The 18,271-nt window shown below is 44.1% G+C and overlaps 1 protein-coding gene across 2 annotated transcripts in view; it reads right to left on the reverse strand.

Moving 5' to 3' along the window:
- Nucleotides 1–1,323: 1,323 nt before the first annotated feature.
- The window catches only part of LOC137325433 (zinc finger protein GLIS3-like), a 194,703-nt gene continuing 177,755 nt past the window's right edge, over nucleotides 1,324–18,271 (reverse strand). For both annotated transcript variants that reach the window (XM_067990542.1, XM_067990541.1), the window contains exons 8-10: nucleotides 15,732–15,910; nucleotides 9,144–9,314; nucleotides 1,324–2,939 (exon numbers count right to left, since the gene is read on the reverse strand). In XM_067990542.1, the coding sequence (XP_067846643.1) occupies nucleotides 2,803–2,939; nucleotides 9,144–9,314; nucleotides 15,732–15,910 (487 nt within the window). In that variant the 3' untranslated portion in view covers nucleotides 1,324–2,802. The remainder of the gene's footprint in view (nucleotides 2,940–9,143; nucleotides 9,315–15,731; nucleotides 15,911–18,271) is intronic.

An 18,271-nucleotide genomic window follows, 5' to 3' on the forward strand; every position in this document is an offset into this window, starting at 1 on the left:
CAATTGTTATCATTTTTGACAAAACCAAGTTCAGCTTTCCAGGCTTTAGCACAAGTTTCTGTTTGTTGTCTTAAGCAATGTGTACCGTGAGGACGAAGAAAGTGGTTTATACAGGCAGAAGCTACTAGTAGTTGAAAGAAATCAGCCTGGAAGTGGATTTGCAATAGCAGTTTTACATCAAAATTAGTATATATCTTCTCAACGGTGCCCAATATTCAAATTAGTCATTTGCAATTAATTGTTAGCTTGTATTTTCAGTGTAGTAGATGTGGTTGTACAAGGCTGTCGACACTGCGCAAATCCTAGGGCAAAATTGTTAGTGGGGAGCCAACCACGAGCCAAAATCTTGTCTCTCTACTCAGCCGACAGAGTTAGTGCAGGAATGATCTGAGAAGATTCCGTTTTCCCAGTGCATTCTCTTGGGAAGAGGGCGGTCTTCTCGACTGAGCTGCTTGCACACCTTTTAAGCTTAATACGTGTGCCCACAGTTGACATTTTAGTTCTCTCTTAAAGTTGGCTCTCCAGCCAAGTGGAGTTGCAGCCTCCCGCTCGGAATCTCGTTTCTTTATAAATATATTGGACTCCTTTTTAAAAATTGAACTACCTTTAAAAAATCTATTTCAAACTCAGCTGCTGTACCACACCGCGTTCCCATTTCCACAAACGGTTTCTGAATGTGGAGAACCCACGTGCCACCTTCCAACGAACCTTGCACGTGTCCCAATACCTGGAAGCCCGCGCGCTGTCCAGCTGTTGGAGACTGTTGCTCCACCCGTGCTGACAGTACAGGTGACGACGCATCTTCAGTTGGGGAGACTTGACTCCCGATGCCCAGGCTGGCCTGACAGCTTTAGTACTCGCGATTAACGATACACAATACCAGACAGAAACATTCTGAGCAGCGATGATACTAAATTGTACCTGCATTGACAGATCGGTCAAAAAAGTGTTCTTGAAAAATAAAATTAGCATTAATCGGAAATAACTTGGGAGCAGAACACAGTATTTTGTGTATAAGTGGCTGGGGTATAATAACAGAGTTGACATAATCCATGTGTGGTCCCCTGCGCTTGTTGCAGATGGATCATCGAAGCCTCAGCCCACAAATAGTACCGGTGATGTTATTTTGCGCATATGGTTTGGAATTAAGTATGTTTGAAAAGTTTATTTTCTGCAATATTTGCAAACATATGTTGTATTCCTGTGAGGTCTGAAACAACTCAGCAAACCATTTAAGTATAAATGACAACAAATATAACTCCATTAATAATTTGCTTTTAATAATTCCTTCAACAAAAATTATATAAAAATGTAAAATGTCATATATGAATACTCAAAACTCCTTGTTACACACACTATGTACATTATGTCGATGCAAACATTTTGTACAAAAAAGTGAATTTGCTAGCTTTAAAGAGACTGGGAACACTTGAATTTGAAATAAAAAAGTAACATTCTTTACAAACTTATACCCAGGATATTTTACATTTGTCCTTCGCAAGAAAAACAAGTGATGAACAACAGTTATAAAATAGAGTGCTTTCTTTGCACGACTGGATGCCTGAAGCATTAGTATCAAAAGTGCAATAGCAACAATATATTTCATACTATTGGTTAAAAGGACCACTGCAAATGCTGGAAATCTGAAATGATACAGAAAGTCCTAGAAATGCTCAGCAAGCCAGTCACTATCTGAAAAACAAAAACATTTGCATTTATATAGCATCTTTAATGTAGAAAAAGTCCCAAGGCACTTCATAGAGGCATGAAGAAATGGACACCCAGCCGAAGAAGGCGAGATTATGAGGCATGACTAAAAACTTGATCAAAGAGATGGGTTTGAAAGGATGGCCTTAAAGAAGGAGACAGGTGGAGGGGTTTAGGGAAAATAGATTAAAATTATGGCTGTAACCACCAGAACTGCACACCTTAAACATCAAGTTATCTTTGAGATTCTGACCTGCTGTGCATTTCTAGCATTTTCTGATTTCACTTCTTACAATTATGTATAAGCTAATGAAAGATATGGTTAAAAAACACTGGATGTTTCTATCTCTGCTGATAACATGACTGTAGGTCTCAAGCCATGATTGACTAGTGGAGATGCAAGGATGGATACATATTTGAAGTTTTGCTTGATTACATTTGGGCATTGAAAGTATTTAAATAAACTTTCCCTCAGGAGATTAAATGGGTGGGCTGGAGTTCATGGTGGGGTAGATTGTACGTGGTCTGTGGAAGGAGGTGGGGCATGATAGACCAAATAATTTTTGCTCATTTCATGGTTTTTTTAATGTTCTTAACTTAACATTGCTTAAGTTTCCCTGGCCATTAGTACACATACATTATAAAATATGCAGTTTTTATTCCTTTCCTTTGAAGATTTCAGTTTTGAACATGTGGGAATAAAATATAACACTGACTATTTAACAGGGGTCTTAGACGATGGGTCAACAAAGGTGGATTGGCTCCAACTAATTGCTGATGAATGGAAAGAATTTTATGGTGATGATGAGGCTTGAACGCACAATGACAGCTGATTTATTTAGTATATACAATGACAGGCTTATGGGCACTGAGTACAACAGACCATCACAGCAATCTGTTTCCACCCAACATAATGTCCACCTACTATCATTTCATTTTGGAGTTGGAAAATAGTCTATGATGTTGAGATGTAATAAGCTGCATTGAATAATCTAATATCATTGCTTATTATTCAATCTTCGTATGTAACTCAAGCAGAGACGCGCCAGGCAGTTGTTAGTCCAATAAGGAAGATACAGCTGAAAGACGTTGATTTCAGGTCTCTGTGTAGACAGATGACAGCTGACTTAGACAACGGTCAATGGCATTGACCTGGAAGAGTCCATTGTCTTCTAGTTCGCTATGCAGTGTTTCTCCAAATGTACCGTGAGATTCCGGGACAGCGTCAAACCCTGTGGATAGAATTCCGCAATTATACTATTAAGGGTGTGTTATAGTTGATAGCAGTAATTTTGCAAACTTCCAGTCACAGCATGGAGCCTCAATAGATTGGAGCACAGATCAGAGATAGGGCAGTACAGCCAATTCTACAACCCATGCTCTCACCTAGCAAGACTCCATACTGGGAGCTTCGCCTCACAAAGTTACCCTTAATGAGTTAACTCGGAAAAGCGATAGTGAGAGAAATAACTTAAACAGGTCTCAACAATGGGCTTTGAATCATTCTTTCTACCCATTCTTACTCTGTTTTGTGCTGCTGGAGGTGGAGGATGCTTGTACCAGGGAATGAAATAACCTTTCCACTTTTTGTATCCAGTAATTGATTAGATGAAGACTAAAGCACCCTTGGCAAAGTCCAAACAGTGGGTAAGATTTTCTCTGTGCACTGTGTGTAACAAAATTGTAAACCCATTCTTTATAAATGGATTTACAATTTTATTACACACAGCAAATAGAGGAAATCTTGCTCCATTGTACTTAATCCCACTCTCAGAAGAGTGAGTCCTACTGCAGTAATGTGACATTTTAATTTCTATATTTCCACTCTGCCGTCTCTCTGAGTGAAATTGTCATTTAATGTCTTATTAGGAGTAGTTTTGTACTGATGACCAAGCCGACTAGGAGCCAGATTGCGTCCTGCCAAAACCATTTTACATATATGCTTCTAGTCAACAGAGAGAGTATTTCGTAAATTTGGACAGGATTTGAACACAGTTTCTAAATGTGAAAGGACGGTGTGCTAACCATCTCCATCACTGAGTTTCCAAATCATTCTTATTTAATAATGTTGCATAATGCAAAAAATGTTACTAAGCTTTAAGAATAAGTATTAGGTGTTAGGTTTTATTATTTATAATCAGAGTAGAATGCAAATGAAAAGACAACAGTTAGCATTGTCTTGCAATCATTAAAGACTTTTGGCAATGTTTTCTGTAAAGAAACCAAGTTAAACAAAGTAAAACTAAAAACACCCAATAACTACAAATATAACTTTGTCCAATTCAAACAATGATATAATAAGTTTTAAAAAGTGGTGCTTAATTAAACTTGGCATAGCATAAATTTACTGCATTTAATAGGTAGAGTAATTCAGTTCACTGGACATTTCAATTCAGAGATAATATATCTTGGCAAGGTCAAAGCTGCATAATTACAACCTCTGTGATTAGAATCAGGCCGTAAAAAAACTGCAAAATAGCATCTAAATGGATTCTGTTTACTTCCAACTGGACCCAAGAAGGAAAGCAAATTAATCTCTTCATCAACATTATACCAGCAAGATAGGAGAGTTTAAAAAAAAGTATTGTTTGTGTAATAAAATTAAACCAGTGCCCAAACAGATTGCATTTGAAAGCTAGCCAATTATTTATTTATTTTGCCTAAATCTGTGGGGTCCTGGGTCCAAGGGGCAAGGGTTTTCTTCTATATATGTATTTTCAGTCATTTCTTTTGTCTCTAACTTTCTGAATTTGTGATTTTGATGGGAGTGCTTGCCAGGAATACTGTTGCTGCTGATGGAAATTGAAGTTGGTGCCTGTCAATAGCAGGAAAGAACACCAGGCATTCAAGTTTCCCTTTGTTCCTTGGTCTGGCAGGAGGAACCCACCACCAGGGCTGTTGACAATACTACTGACTTGCCACCTGATTAGTACCCCCCACCCCACCGAACCCCAATAATGGAAAAGATTATACTGATAAGAGTTGGTCACACTAGCTGCACTAGTTTCGGGACAGCATCCAACAACACATGTCGTAGTGAAACCAGGCATTATTTCCAAAGGTCAAGTCTCAAATAAATCAGTGTAGAAAGAATTTAAATCCAAATGTGGCAGAATTATAGTTGATGCATTTGGCGAGTGACTGAGAAAACTGACTATCCCAGATAATAAAGGGAGCTGTTATATTTATGGAACTTTATCTCAGATATTTTCCCTGGTTCGGTGCCAGATACCGCTCCTGTAAATGAGTTCTCACTCCCTACGACCTGGGGTGTGCCTTTATCTAGTCAATATCCAGGTAATTGTAGCGAGCAACGTGATCAAACAGAAACCTTTATCTCTGTATTTCGGTTTACTGAATACATCATGTGCTGTCATGTGATTTCTGTGACTTCGGAAAATGTAAAATAAACACTATCTTAGGCTATAAATAACCAAGCAGACATACTAAACAGTAAACAGATAAGTAAACAGTAGATATGGGAAACAGTAAAATTGCACTACTAACCATGTGTCATTACCATAGGCGTTAATTACAAAGATCCCACTTAAAACGTATTAAGCGCGCCGGCTATTTCATGCAGTTCAATAACTATTTATCCTGTACTTACCGATTTAAAAGCCAGGTCTTCAGGCAGTTTCAATCAGCTGTTTTCACTGTTAACAATTACGGAAGGCAGTCGGGAAGTCCATTTTCTGGCTGCTTCCCGTAGATGTTAACAGGCTGAGATGGAGAGAGATTTTTGGACTCTAGAGGAATTAAGTGATATGGGGATCTGGCGGGAAAGTGGTGTTGAGGTCGAAGTTCAGCCATGATCTTATCGAATGGCGGAGCAGGCTCGAGGGGCCGTATGGCCTACTCCTGCTCCTATTTCTCAAGTTCTTATGAACAGCTGATTGAAACTGCATGAAATCTTCATTAGCTGTTCGCACTTTTAACAATTACATGTAAGAAAATACACCAAGTTCCACATGTTCCAGTTTGTCAATTTCCCAGCAGTCAGAAAGTGGAGACTTCAGGCAGCTTTGGGAATAATTTCATTGCGTTGCTATAACCATCCACCGAGTATAGCGGACAAATCGCATTAACACAAATGCGCCCGCTATATGCTGTGGGAACTGTAATCGCAAACTTAACTGTTCCTCCTCAGAATGTAGAAAAATAACAGTCACATCTGCTGCCCTAACACTCAACATAAAACTGGACCTGAAGCACAATTCCTGGCCATAGCCTTACATGGCGGCTCACTGCTAACCTTCCACAAGTCTGCTGCCTATATCTCTCTCTGGTAGATTCAGCTGGGCTGGTGAACTCAATGAAGGTGGAAAAGCCCAAGACTGTTAAGTCTTTCCTTAAAACTCAGACCCCCGACACTAGGGATCAGCCTCGTGGCTCTGCTCTGCCTCCAGTGCTTGAATGTCTCCCTTGTCTCTTGACAACTAGAAACAGATACAATACTCAAGTTACAGTCTGACCAGAGTACTGTGCAGCTTCATCACAACCTATAACTTATATTCTAATGTTTGCTATGTAGTTCAACGTCCTATTGGCTTTGTTGATTGCTGCCCTGCAGTCGCTGGACATGTTGAGCACTGACTCTACTAAGACCCTTAGGTTTCTTTCAACCTCATTTTTAGCTATTTCAAGACCACTGATAGAGTAGATGTTTTTCCCATTTCCCTTCATTTGCGCATTTGTCTTCATTAAATTTCATTTGCTATTGTTCAGCCCACTCACTCAAATACAGTTGCCCAATACATGTAGAGGTCAAAGACATCTCCCAGGCTATCTGGCTTAGCCCACCAAGTTGTTATGTTGAAAAGTGGCCAGATTGAGTAGAACAATATGTAAGGAGATAGGTATCACAAAATGCTTCTTGAAATGGCCTCTTGTATACCAAACTGTAATGTGCATTCTCTGCACCCTGAGGCAGTAGTAGTAACTAACATTTAAAGTGCTGCCAGTCTCCTAAATAAATGTGAAAGTACTAATCTTTTAGTACTAGAACTGTGTCCAAAACTCACTATCCATCACAGGAGCCACAGATTGAATAACTGAATATTCTGAAAATTCCAAAAATTATGTAAATATTCATTTGTATTTTCACTTTTCTCCATTTCTTAGCTTCTTTTCATTTGTAGTTATGTAACTCCTTGACCAGAAAGACAACTCCAACTTGACCACTTTACACACAAGAAATTGTAATCTATACATTAGGGCAACTGATTCTAAAAATAGTTCATATACAACTAAATACACAATAAAAATCATTACCTATGGCAATCTCACAAAGCTCAAACATTGTTCTCAACTAATTGAATCCTCTTTAAATGGAAGGATGTCACCTGTTTGAGATAAGTAGATGCTGAAAGCAACACAGAGCTGGCATACCCAAGTTATACCACATGCTCTTTGTCACTTTATGGCCAAGAAAAATAGGGAAATGCAACTCTGTGCATGCCAGGTAAATTTTAATGTTCGCTATTAAGATTAAAATTAAATATAAAAAGTTCCCAGGCAGGGGGATCTTTTAAAATATTGCTTTTTATTGCTTACAATATTAGTTGTAATTATATTAGCGCTGGGGACAGGGACTCAATAAAATTAACATAAGTAAAGCAACAGTAATGAAGAAAATAATAGCACTAAAGAGTGACAAATCCCCAGGACCAGATGGTTTCCATCCCAGGGTTTTAAAGGAAGTAGGTGAGAACATTGCAGATGCTCTAACTATAATCTTTCAAAGTTCTCTAGATTCAGGAACTGTCCCTCCAGATTGGAAAATTGCACATGTCACTCCGCTTTTTAAGAAAGGAGAGGGAAACCAGGGAATTATAGACCAGTTAGCCTAACATCTGTTGTGGGGAAAATGCTGGAGTTTATAATTAAAGATAGGGTGACTGAACACCTCGACAATTTTCAGTTAATCAGAGAGAGCCAGCATGGATTTGTGAAAGGTAGGTCGTGCCTGACAAACCTGATTGAATTTTTTGAAGAGGTGACTAAAGTAGTGGACAGCGGAATGTCAATGGATGTTATTTATATGGACTTCCAGAAGGCATTTGATAAAGTCCCACATAAGAGACTGTTAGATAAGATAGAAGCCCATGGAATCGAGGGAAAAGTACGGACTTGGTTAGGAAGTTGGCTGAGTGAAAGGTGACAGAGAGTAGGGATAATTGGAAGGTACTCACATTGGCAGGATGTGACTAGTGGAGTCCCACAGGGATCTGTCCTGGGGCCTCAATTATTCACAATATTTATTAACGACTTAGATGAAGGCATAGAAAGTCTCATATCTAAGTTTGCCGATGACACAAAGATTGGTGGCGTTGTAAGCAGTGTAGATGAAAACATAAAATTACAAAGCGATATTGATAGATTAGGTGAATGGGCAAAACTGTGGCAAATGGAATTCAATGTAGACAAATGTGATGTCATCCGCTTTGGATCAAAAAAGGATAGAACAGGGTACTTTCTAAATGGTAAAAAGTTAAAAACAATGGATGTCCAAAGGGACTTAGGGGTTCAGGTACATAGATCATTGAAGTGTCATGAACAGGTGCAGAAAATAATCAATAAGGCTAATGGAATGCTGGCCTTTATATCTAGAGGACTAGAGTACAAGGGGGCAGAAGTTATGCTGCAGCAATACAAAACCCTGGTTAGACCGCACCTGGAGTACTGTGAGCAGTTCTGGGCACCGCACCTTCGGAAGGACATATTGGCCTTGGAGGGAGTGCAGCGTAGGTTTACTATAATGATACCCGGACTTCAAGGGTTAAGTTACGAGGAGAGATTACACAAATTGGGGTTGTATTCTCTAGAGTTTAGACGGTTAAGGGGTGATCTGATCGAAGTTTATAAGATATTAAGGGGAACAGATAGGGTGGATAGAGAGAAACTATTTCCGCTGGTTGGGGATTCTAGGAGTAGGGGGCACAGTCTAAAAATTAGAGCCAAACCTTTCAGGAGTGAGATTAGAAGAAATTTCTACACACAAAGGGTGGTAGAAGTATGGAACTCTCTTCCGCAAACGGCAATTGATACTAGCTCAATTGCTAAATTTAAATCTGAGATAGATAGCTTTTTGGCAACCAAAGGTATTAAGGGATATAGGCCAAAGGCAGGTATATGGAGTTAGATCACAGATCAGCCATGATCTTATCAAATGGCGGAGCAGGCACGAGAGGCTGAATGGCCTACTCCTGCTCCTATGTTCCTATGGTGTCAAGCTGGAGCATTGTGAAGTTACCTTCTGTCAAAATGGCACTGCTTGTGTAAATACAATTCAAGCAACTTTGCCCCAAATTATGACATGCATTTATGCGAAACCAAAATAACTTCACATTGACACAAACTGTGTGGAAGAACAGCATTGTAATGGCACATTAAATTGAGCTTCAAGTACATGAATCTACCCCACACTTGTATACCTGATAGACTGGCATGTGCAATGAGTGAATGGTAGCCATTCTGCCGAGCTGGACTGGGGCAGTGGGAATCATCTGCTGAAAGGGAATTGTGAATAGCTGTTTGCTCCATTGTTCTAAACGAATCACCATACTGGAAGGTGTTTTGCATGGTGTGAAAGCTTCCTTGGTAACCTGGAAACAAAGAACAACTGTAGCATTTTGATCAGACACTGTGCTTACTTCACATGTAACAATTTATGTCCATAAGGAATCTAAATTGAAGTTTTTATTTTGCCTTAAATGACAAATCATGAGTGAATTAGGTTAACACCATTAAAAAGGGAACATAGCTGGGATGGCAGTAGGGGCATACTCCATGGCTAGATAAGGGAATAATAAGCAGGATTTCTCCTCTTGTTCACTATCCAGCAACCCCCTCTAAAACAGGATCAGTCTAACACTTACTGTCTGGGTTCACACATGAAGAATGACCACTGGGTTGAGATACCTGGGAGTTATCATCAACCATGAAACCATACTCAGAAAAAGTCAGCAACTCTGGGAGGGAGGCAAAAATTGAAAAACTATACATAAATATGAGACCACACAAAGAACATGTTTGTGAATAGTGCGTTTTATGAGTTAAATACACTCTTACATTTGATAAAATGCTTGCATGGGGGATAATGGGAACAGATGCACACACGCACATGCAACACAGACCACATAAACATTCAGTGCACACTAGCAGTTGTGACCACAATCATTTGTTGCGTACTGCTGATAGCAAGATAATGCAATCTTTGAATAGGCACTTGTAATTTAAGATTACCATCCCACATCCCTGCATAGTTTTTGAGCCATAATTTAATCTATTCCATGCTATTGGACTTTACTTTTAAATTAATTCTTTACACACCAGTAGTCCCATTCGCTAGACCACTGGTAGATAATTACTGGTGGATTAGCTGAAAATTCCTTCAATGTTTCAACAAGCAACATTTGACTCTTGAATGACAAAACCACGTTTTAATGACACACAAGGAAATACCATCAGTAATTAAACTGAACAAAAAGTGAATATAGAGACTCAACTCTTCTTTCTTCCCCCACCCCCCCACTCCCCAACATCAATAAGTCCTGTCCAATAAGCCCTTCTTTATATAATGTCTGAGAAACCACTTCTGACTATTAGGTTCCTGCTGGGTAATGGGCTGGTAACTCACTTCCTCTGGTGGTTTATAGCATTTAGCTTATTTTTGATGCTCATTCATCTGACAGAGACTTTTAACTAATCCTGAACTTTTAACAGCAAGAATGGGAGCTGAGGGTCATTCTCGATTCTTTTACCCATTGTGGTTTGAGTTTACTGTGCGGGGATTACCTGTTGTATGTTCTGAAGTGCTACAAGGAAAAGAGTATTAAACTGATACAATTAAACAATTATAAAGAGAAGTAAAACACCCAGCAAAATCTTAAAGCATCGTTTCATTTTTACAATTCTCTCCTCTCCTGCAGGTGCTGACTCATGCCGGGCTTCAATCACTGCCACTGGCAGCCCACTGGTAACTTGTCCAGGTAGCCATTCTTCAAGTATGAGCCTAAATAGTGAGTGTCAGGAGATTATTCAACTATTGGGAATTACAGCCCAATCCTATGTCACCCTATGGGCCCGATATTACCATGGCGGTGGGTTCGCGGCGGGGGGGTCTATTTGGCGCGTGGGTAACGCGCCTGGTGAAATCAGTCAGCTCCACGCGCAATTACAGGATAATTGGAGCCACTTACCTTTGGTTCTGGGTTTCCTGTTGCTAAGCTGCGCGTCGGGCGGACTGCGCATGCGCAGTAACGTCTGACAGCTGGAGGAGCTCTATTTAAAGGGGCAGTCCACCAATGCTCCTCCTGCTGCAAACAACGAATGCGACACCATGGAGCACTCCAGGGGGAAGGCTGCCCCAAGATTCTCGGACTCCTCACTCCAGCTGCTGCTGGATGGGAGGAAGTGTCCTCCCTCCACCACGAGGAAGGCATGGTTGGAGGTGGCAGAGGAGGTCAGCAGCTGCGGCAACGTTGCACGAACCTGGGTCCAGTGCCGCAAGAGATTTAATGATCTAACCAGGTCAGGCAAAGTGAGTATACTTACGCATTCTCCCACACTCCGTCTTCCACATCACCTCCACCACCACACAACCCCTTCTGCACTGCCACCACAACGCTCTCGCATCACTCCTCACATCCACTCAACTATCATCCTCACCGTGCCTGCACGTACTCACCGCCACTGTCCCCATTCGAACACTACCATGCAACCCAATCCTCATACAATGTCATGGCCAGGTTGCACACGCACCCTCCCATCCATCTCTCTCACGCTCAACCCATCCACACCAATGCATGCAGCGTCTCACCATGCAAGCATCACTCAATCACGCCTCTGTGTTCTTCCTTGATAAGAGAAGAGATGCCAGAACGCCCGGGAGAGGGCACGGACCGGAGGGGGCCCGCCACACCAGGTGGTGCTAACGGACGCGGAGCAGCAGGCGTTAGAGATCAGCCGCACGCTGGAGTGCCTGTCCGTGGCGGATGCCGAGGCTGGGGCTGCACAAACGGCCGGTGACAGAAAGCTAACACTCAGCACACATGATAGCGAATGATCTTAGCATCACTTGGCATCTGCCGCACCTCAACATCTGTCTACATGCCTAACATTGCTTTCTGTTCTCTTGCAGGGCCGTCTGCGAGCGCCGTGAGTGTGGAGGGTGATTCCTCAGAGGACCTGCCGGTCTCTGAGGGTCCATCGTCACATCCGAGCCATGCATCCACCAGCGCAGATACACACACCTCGGTGGGTCCCCGTCCTCACTTAGTTGGGCTTGCACATGGTGAGTCACCATGCACATGTGAGCATGAGCAGACCCTGGTGGCAGGGGCAGCTGTGGAGAGTCCGCGTCGGTGGGAGCACTCTTCTCCAGGCTCTGCTCAGCTGGACCCAGATGCTGAATCCTGGGGGCCAGCCGTGAAAAGGAGAGTCGTCGAGGGGCAGCAGCACATTGCCGAGGTGCTAGAACAGGTGCCACACGCACTCTCCACAATCGTGCAGGTGATGGAGGAGTCCAACTCCTGCATGAGGGGAATGGTGGCACAGGTACAGGAGGGTATCTGCGAGATAGTGTTGTGGGTAGGTGCGGGAATGTCTGCGATGGAGGAAAGGCTAGCCTCCCTTGAGCGTCAAGCATGGCTCAACAATGAGTCTATCCAGGCCCTGACAACGGCCGTTCGGACTCAGGTTGAGCAACATTCTGCTGCCTTAAACAGGCTGACAGATACGTTACAGGTGACCTTCCAAGGCCTCAAACAGGTCCTCCAAACTGCCGTCCAGCAGGGTGGAAGGAGTGATGTGGGCCTGGGCCATGAGAGGGATGATGGCGAAAGGGAACATGGAAGTGGGGACGCCACTCAAAGTGCTCCCACGTCTCACCCATTGCCCCCCTCTCAACCGGTACCCGCAATGCTGCCCCCTCTCCAGGTGGCCAAGTCTGCCCCTGCACAGGTGCAGGAGGAGCAGTCTTTGGAGGGGCCCTCACGGGCACCGAAACCCAGAGGGCGTCGGCCCAAAGCATCTAATCGGTCAGGGCATGGACAAGAGCAACCTGCCACTACCTCTGCTGAAGCCACACGGGTAACACCACGTAGGGGTTCCCGGAAGCGCAAGGCGAAGGTGTTGTGAGCACAAAGGGAATGCACAAGGGTGTATGACGATTTGTCATGTTTTTTATTTATATTTGTTTAGTTCACATCCACAATAAACCCCATTGTTATCACCACTACTGCGACGTCTTGCCCATTCTTGACTGGCTTGTGCAATAGGTCACTTTCGTGGGGCTCACCATGAAGACAAACACCTGGTCCCAACCATTGGGTCATACTACAGTGGGTGCAGGTGTAGTTGCACCACTGTTCTGTGCAGGGGGCAGGGGAGGGGGCTGGTATGGCCGCTCCTCTGTCCAGGTGATGAGGACTGGACTCTTCAGACAGTCTGATGTTACATATCAGTGCCTCCCTGGCCTCACAAGCAGCCAGGTGAGCCGCTGTTCTGCCCATGGGTCGTTCCTCCTCCTCCTCCTCGGCCCTCTCCTCGGCCCCCTCCTTCTCCTCAATATGGTGGCAGATGTGGATGGGGCCTCCTCCAGCGGCACCCCTCTCTGTTGTGCCATGTTGTGCAGGGCACAACAGACGATTATGATGCGTCCCACTCTGCGTGGCGCGTATTGGAGTGCTCCCCCAGACTGATCAAGGCACTTGAAGCGCATCTTGAGCAGCATTATAGCCTGCTCAAATGTACACCTGGTAGCGATGTGGCTGTCATTATACCGACGCTGTGGCTCGGTGGTGGGGTTCCTCAGAGGTGTCATAAGCCACGTGTGCAGGGGATATCCCTTGTCCCCGAGGAGCCAGCCCTTGCGGGTGTTGGGTGAGTGGACTCCCTGAGGATGAAGGAATCGTGGCAGCTGCCAGGGTATCTGGCGCACACGTGTAGGAATCTCTTGCGGTGGTCACAGATGAGCTGAGTGTTCATGGAGTGATACCCCTTCCTGTTGGCTTGTGTGGAGGTGCCCGTATTGCTATATGGGTGCAATCGATTACACCCTGCACCCGTGGGAAGCCAGCCACAGCATGAAATCCAACTGCCCTCTCCATCTGGCTCCATCTGTAGTGCGAGGCCCTGTGAAACAAGCTGTCGGTGACCTGCCTTATGCACTTGTGTGCAGACGACCGAGAGATGCTGGTGATGTCTCCGGTGGCACCCTGGAAGGATCCGGAGGCGAAGAAGTTGAGGGCAGTGGTGACTTTGACAGCGACAGGTAAGATGATGCTGCTCGGTCCATCCAGGAGCAGCTCGTCATTAAGGGGGCTGCAGATGTCCACGATTACCTGGCGACTGACTCTGAGCCTCCGTATGCACTGCTCCTCAGAGAGGTCCAGGAAGCTCAGCCTCGGTCTGTAGACCCTGTAGTGAGGGTAGTGCCTTCTGCGACGCATCTCTCTCTGCGGTTGCCCTCCCTCCTGCTGTGCAGGTGGATGTGCCACAGCACCGTGTTGTGGAGCGCCACGTGTCAGGGCGGACGGCGTGGCCGGCAAGGCTGGTGATGCTGTTCGTCCTCCGAGGAGGTCATGACTGCAACTACGGCGGCCCCCATTCGGAAGGTGTACGTCTGAGGGGGTCCGCAAGGTAGGTAAGTGTGTCCGCACACCAGGGTTGAGGTTCCAGGTCGGTGAATTTTCTTGTTAGGAGGAGGGTGGTGGAGGCCAAACTTTGTCCAAAGTGACGGAGTGGCCTCCTGCGATGGTTAAGGGTCTCCCCCCACAACCTGTCAGATGGACCTTTGCAGCTGCCACAGGCTGCTGGCTGCAACACGTCTGTTTGAACTGGGAGTGTTTCCCCCAGTACGGGAAACAGTCTCTGTCAATTGCAAAATCCCATCCCTCCAAATATAACAGGTCAATCAGGTCTGTAAACGACCTGAAATACCAAGATAAATACTTTAAGTGGCACCCCGCCGGCTTTAATTGCCGGCGGGAGTCCCACATGTGGGGGCTGCGCGTGCATGTCGGCGCGTCTGTGGGAAAACCGGAAGTGAGCGGGTTGGAGCCGGGCTCCCGACCCGCCCCAGGAATCCCCCATTTTCGGAGCCCCCCGCCAGGAACGCACCCGATGGCGGGTGCTAAAATCGACCCCTATGTCTGCAAACATGCAGTTTCAATCTGGGGCTACTGCATAGTGATCAAGATCAGACACCCTGGCAGACTTTTCTCTTCCCTCGTCCTGGAAACACCAAAACCAATTATGGTACTTCCAAATTTGTGTCTGATTTATTGGCCTGTTACTGTGAGTGGCCAAAGTTTCCTCTGCCCTCAGTACCTCCCATTTTCTCTCCTCTTCTCCTACATATACTGGCTTATACTGTGGTAACATTTCACAGGCACTAGCCACCCTCTGGACCTCATTAAAGTGATCACAGTTGATACGTGACTCTAGACAGAGAGTGACAGCAGGCTATTTGATCGAGGACGTCTTTACAGCAAGATGATCCTGTCCTCGCTCAAAATCTCCCACACAAACACTTTCCAGTAGGACACGCTGGACAGTGATCAAGAATGGGAACTCTGGTTGATTTTTCTCTTCCCTAGTGAAGTGGCTGAGATCAATTGTGGTACTCCCACTGCCAAACTGGCTGAGATCAACCAACACAGCAAAAATTGGGGATTCAATTTGGAACCTTCCTCAGCATTATGGCCTAATACCACACCAAGCAGTGCTGTTCCCACCTGGACCATCACGGGGGCCCAGAGAATTTTATTAATACTCAAATAGTATTAAATTTTTTAATCTGTTAACATAAAATTTCTACCAACAATAAGAAATCCTTTAAAAGGAGTTTGTTATACAAGATAATTCTCTTATCGTTCACTGATGTTGCGCACTGACACAGAATGAAAACTGCTTATAGAAAACCCCAGAATCTAAAACGTAACATAACACAGTGCTTGCATCTTATATTCCATGCTTTACATTTCTGCTGTGATCTCCCAAAAAATATTTATAAGTACCTGCTTGGATGGGTTGCATCAGCTGGCTTTGGAAGACTGGGTAGGACTTGTTGTGCCCTGCGCTGAGTTGGTTGTTGGACGGCTGAGGTGAGTGAGGACCGTGCCTCTGCAGCAGCGCTGGAGCTAACATTTTCCTTGGACTGACGAGAGAAGGAAAAGGAAGAACAACTGGTCCGGGCCTGCAAGAAAATCCGTGCATTTTAGCAATGTAGTCTTGCAAGAGCACTTGTTCCATTGATATTGTTTCTAAAAATGCAAGTAATAAGCTCCAGTTTCCTGAGGCTCCAACGGCAGCTTGGAGCCTCACTGTTAGTGGGCACAGGTCAAAACATCGCACACTTGCACAATCACATGCCTGATTTGCAGTGTACATAGAAACATAGAAAATAGGAGCAGGTGTAGGCCATTCGGCCTTTCAAGCCTGCTCCACCATTCAATATGAGCATGACTGATCCTCTATCTCAATACCATATTCCCACTCTCTTCCCATGCCCCTTGATGCCTTTTGTGTCTAGAAATCTATCTAGCTCCTTCTTAAATATATTCAGTGACTTGGCCTCCACAGCCTTCTGTGGTAGAGAATTCCACAGGTTCACCACTCTCTGAGTGAAGAAATTTCTCCTCATCTCAGTCCTAAATGTCCTACCCCGTATCCTGAGACTGTGACCCCTCGTTCTGGAACCCCCAGCCAGGGGAAACATCCTCCCTGCATCCAGTCTGTCTAGCCCTGTCAGAATTTTATATGTTTCAATGAGATCCCCTCTCATTCTTATCAACTCAAGTAAATATAGGCCGAGTCGACCCAATCTCTCCTCATACGACAGTCCTGCCATCCCAGGAATCAGTCTGGTGAACCTTTGCTACACTCCCTCTATAGCAAGTATATCCTTTCTTAGGTAAGGAGACCAAAACTGCACACAATGCTCCACGTGTGGTCTCACCAAGGCCCTGTATAACTGCAGTAAGACATCCTTGCTCCTATACTCAAATCCTCTTGCAATGAAGGCCAACATACCATTTGCCTTCCTAACTGCTTGCTGCACCTGCATGTTTGCTTTCAGTGACTGGTGTACAAGGATACCCAGGTTCCCAATCTATCACCATTTAAATAATACTCTGCCTTTCTGTTTTTCCTTCCGAAGTGGATAACTTCACATTTATCCACATTACACTGCATCTGCCATGTATTTGCCCACTCACTCAACTTGTCTAAATTGCCTTGAAGCCTCTTTGCATCCTCTTCATAACTCACGATCCCACCTAGTTTTGTGTCGTCAGCAAACTTGGAAATATTACATTTGGTTCCCTCATCCAAATCATTGATATATATTGTGAATAGCTGGGGCCCAAGCACTGATCCCTACGTTACCCCACTAGTCACTGCCTGCCACCCCGAAAAAGACCCATTTATTCCTAATCTCTGTTTCCTGTCTGTTAACCAATTTTCAATTCATGCCAGTATATTACCCACAATCCCATGTGCTTTAATTTTGCACACTCTTACGTGGGACTTTGTCAAAGGCCTTCTGAAAATCTAAATAAACCACATCCACTGGTTCTCCCTTATCTATTATACCAGATACATCCTCAAAAAACTCCAGTAGGTTTGTCAAACATGATTTCCCTTTCATAAATCCATGTTGACTTTGTCTAATCCCGTTGATATTTTCTAAGTGTCCTCTATACCCAATGTATGAACTTAGGGGGAGCTGAACGAGGCTGTGCGACAGGCATGCTGAGCTTCATTTAATTGACATATATAGGGAATTGAGGTCCCATACTGAATTTCACGATTTTGAATGAGGCTGTGCTTCAAGCACACACCTCGTCCATGTAAAATGGATGCATGACAGGGCAAACAGACATGGTCTGCTTTGGAATATCTCTCTTGAAGCAAGGGTGTTATTTTGTTAAATGGTTTTGGCAGTAAGCATTTCTCTACTTGCGCATCCAACATCTTGGATACTTTTATTTCCCTCTAACTTTTTTGTTTTATTGTTGAAACCTTCAATTTGCCAAGGTACATTTTCCTGGAGTTTTGTTACAAACCCCTGTAGTACAAATTGCAGCTACCAAAGTTGGGAGAATGGTAATAATTTTGGCTGTTCCCATAGTGCAGCATGAATTAAATAAGGTCCAATTCATGAGGGCACACATCTTCAGTTCCAACAACATCATAGGGCATTTTCACTGCCATCGATACCCAAGGATCCATGTTTACAGATCACAGATCACGCCACTCCAACTGGGTAGGCATAGGTCCACCTCATTGCAGAGAGTGTGATTGTACTATTTTACTTGCTGCAGGCCGATTTGTACAATAAGATCCTTCCAGGCCATCACAGGGAATATCTGCCAGATAAGCCAATCTGCAATTCATTCTTAAATAAAGGAAATGATTAATGCCACTTTCCTAGTAGAAAAGAGACACCGACTAGAGAGGGCTTTTATCCTGTGGCAGTCTTCCCAAGAGTCGAATATGTTAATAGAAGAAACCCATTTGGCCATCAGGGCTCCATGTCAACCTAAATGCATACATT

This window comes from Heptranchias perlo, chromosome 9 (genome assembly GCF_035084215.1).
Source record: "Heptranchias perlo isolate sHepPer1 chromosome 9, sHepPer1.hap1, whole genome shotgun sequence".
Lineage (NCBI taxonomy): Eukaryota > Metazoa > Chordata > Chondrichthyes > Hexanchiformes > Hexanchidae > Heptranchias > Heptranchias perlo.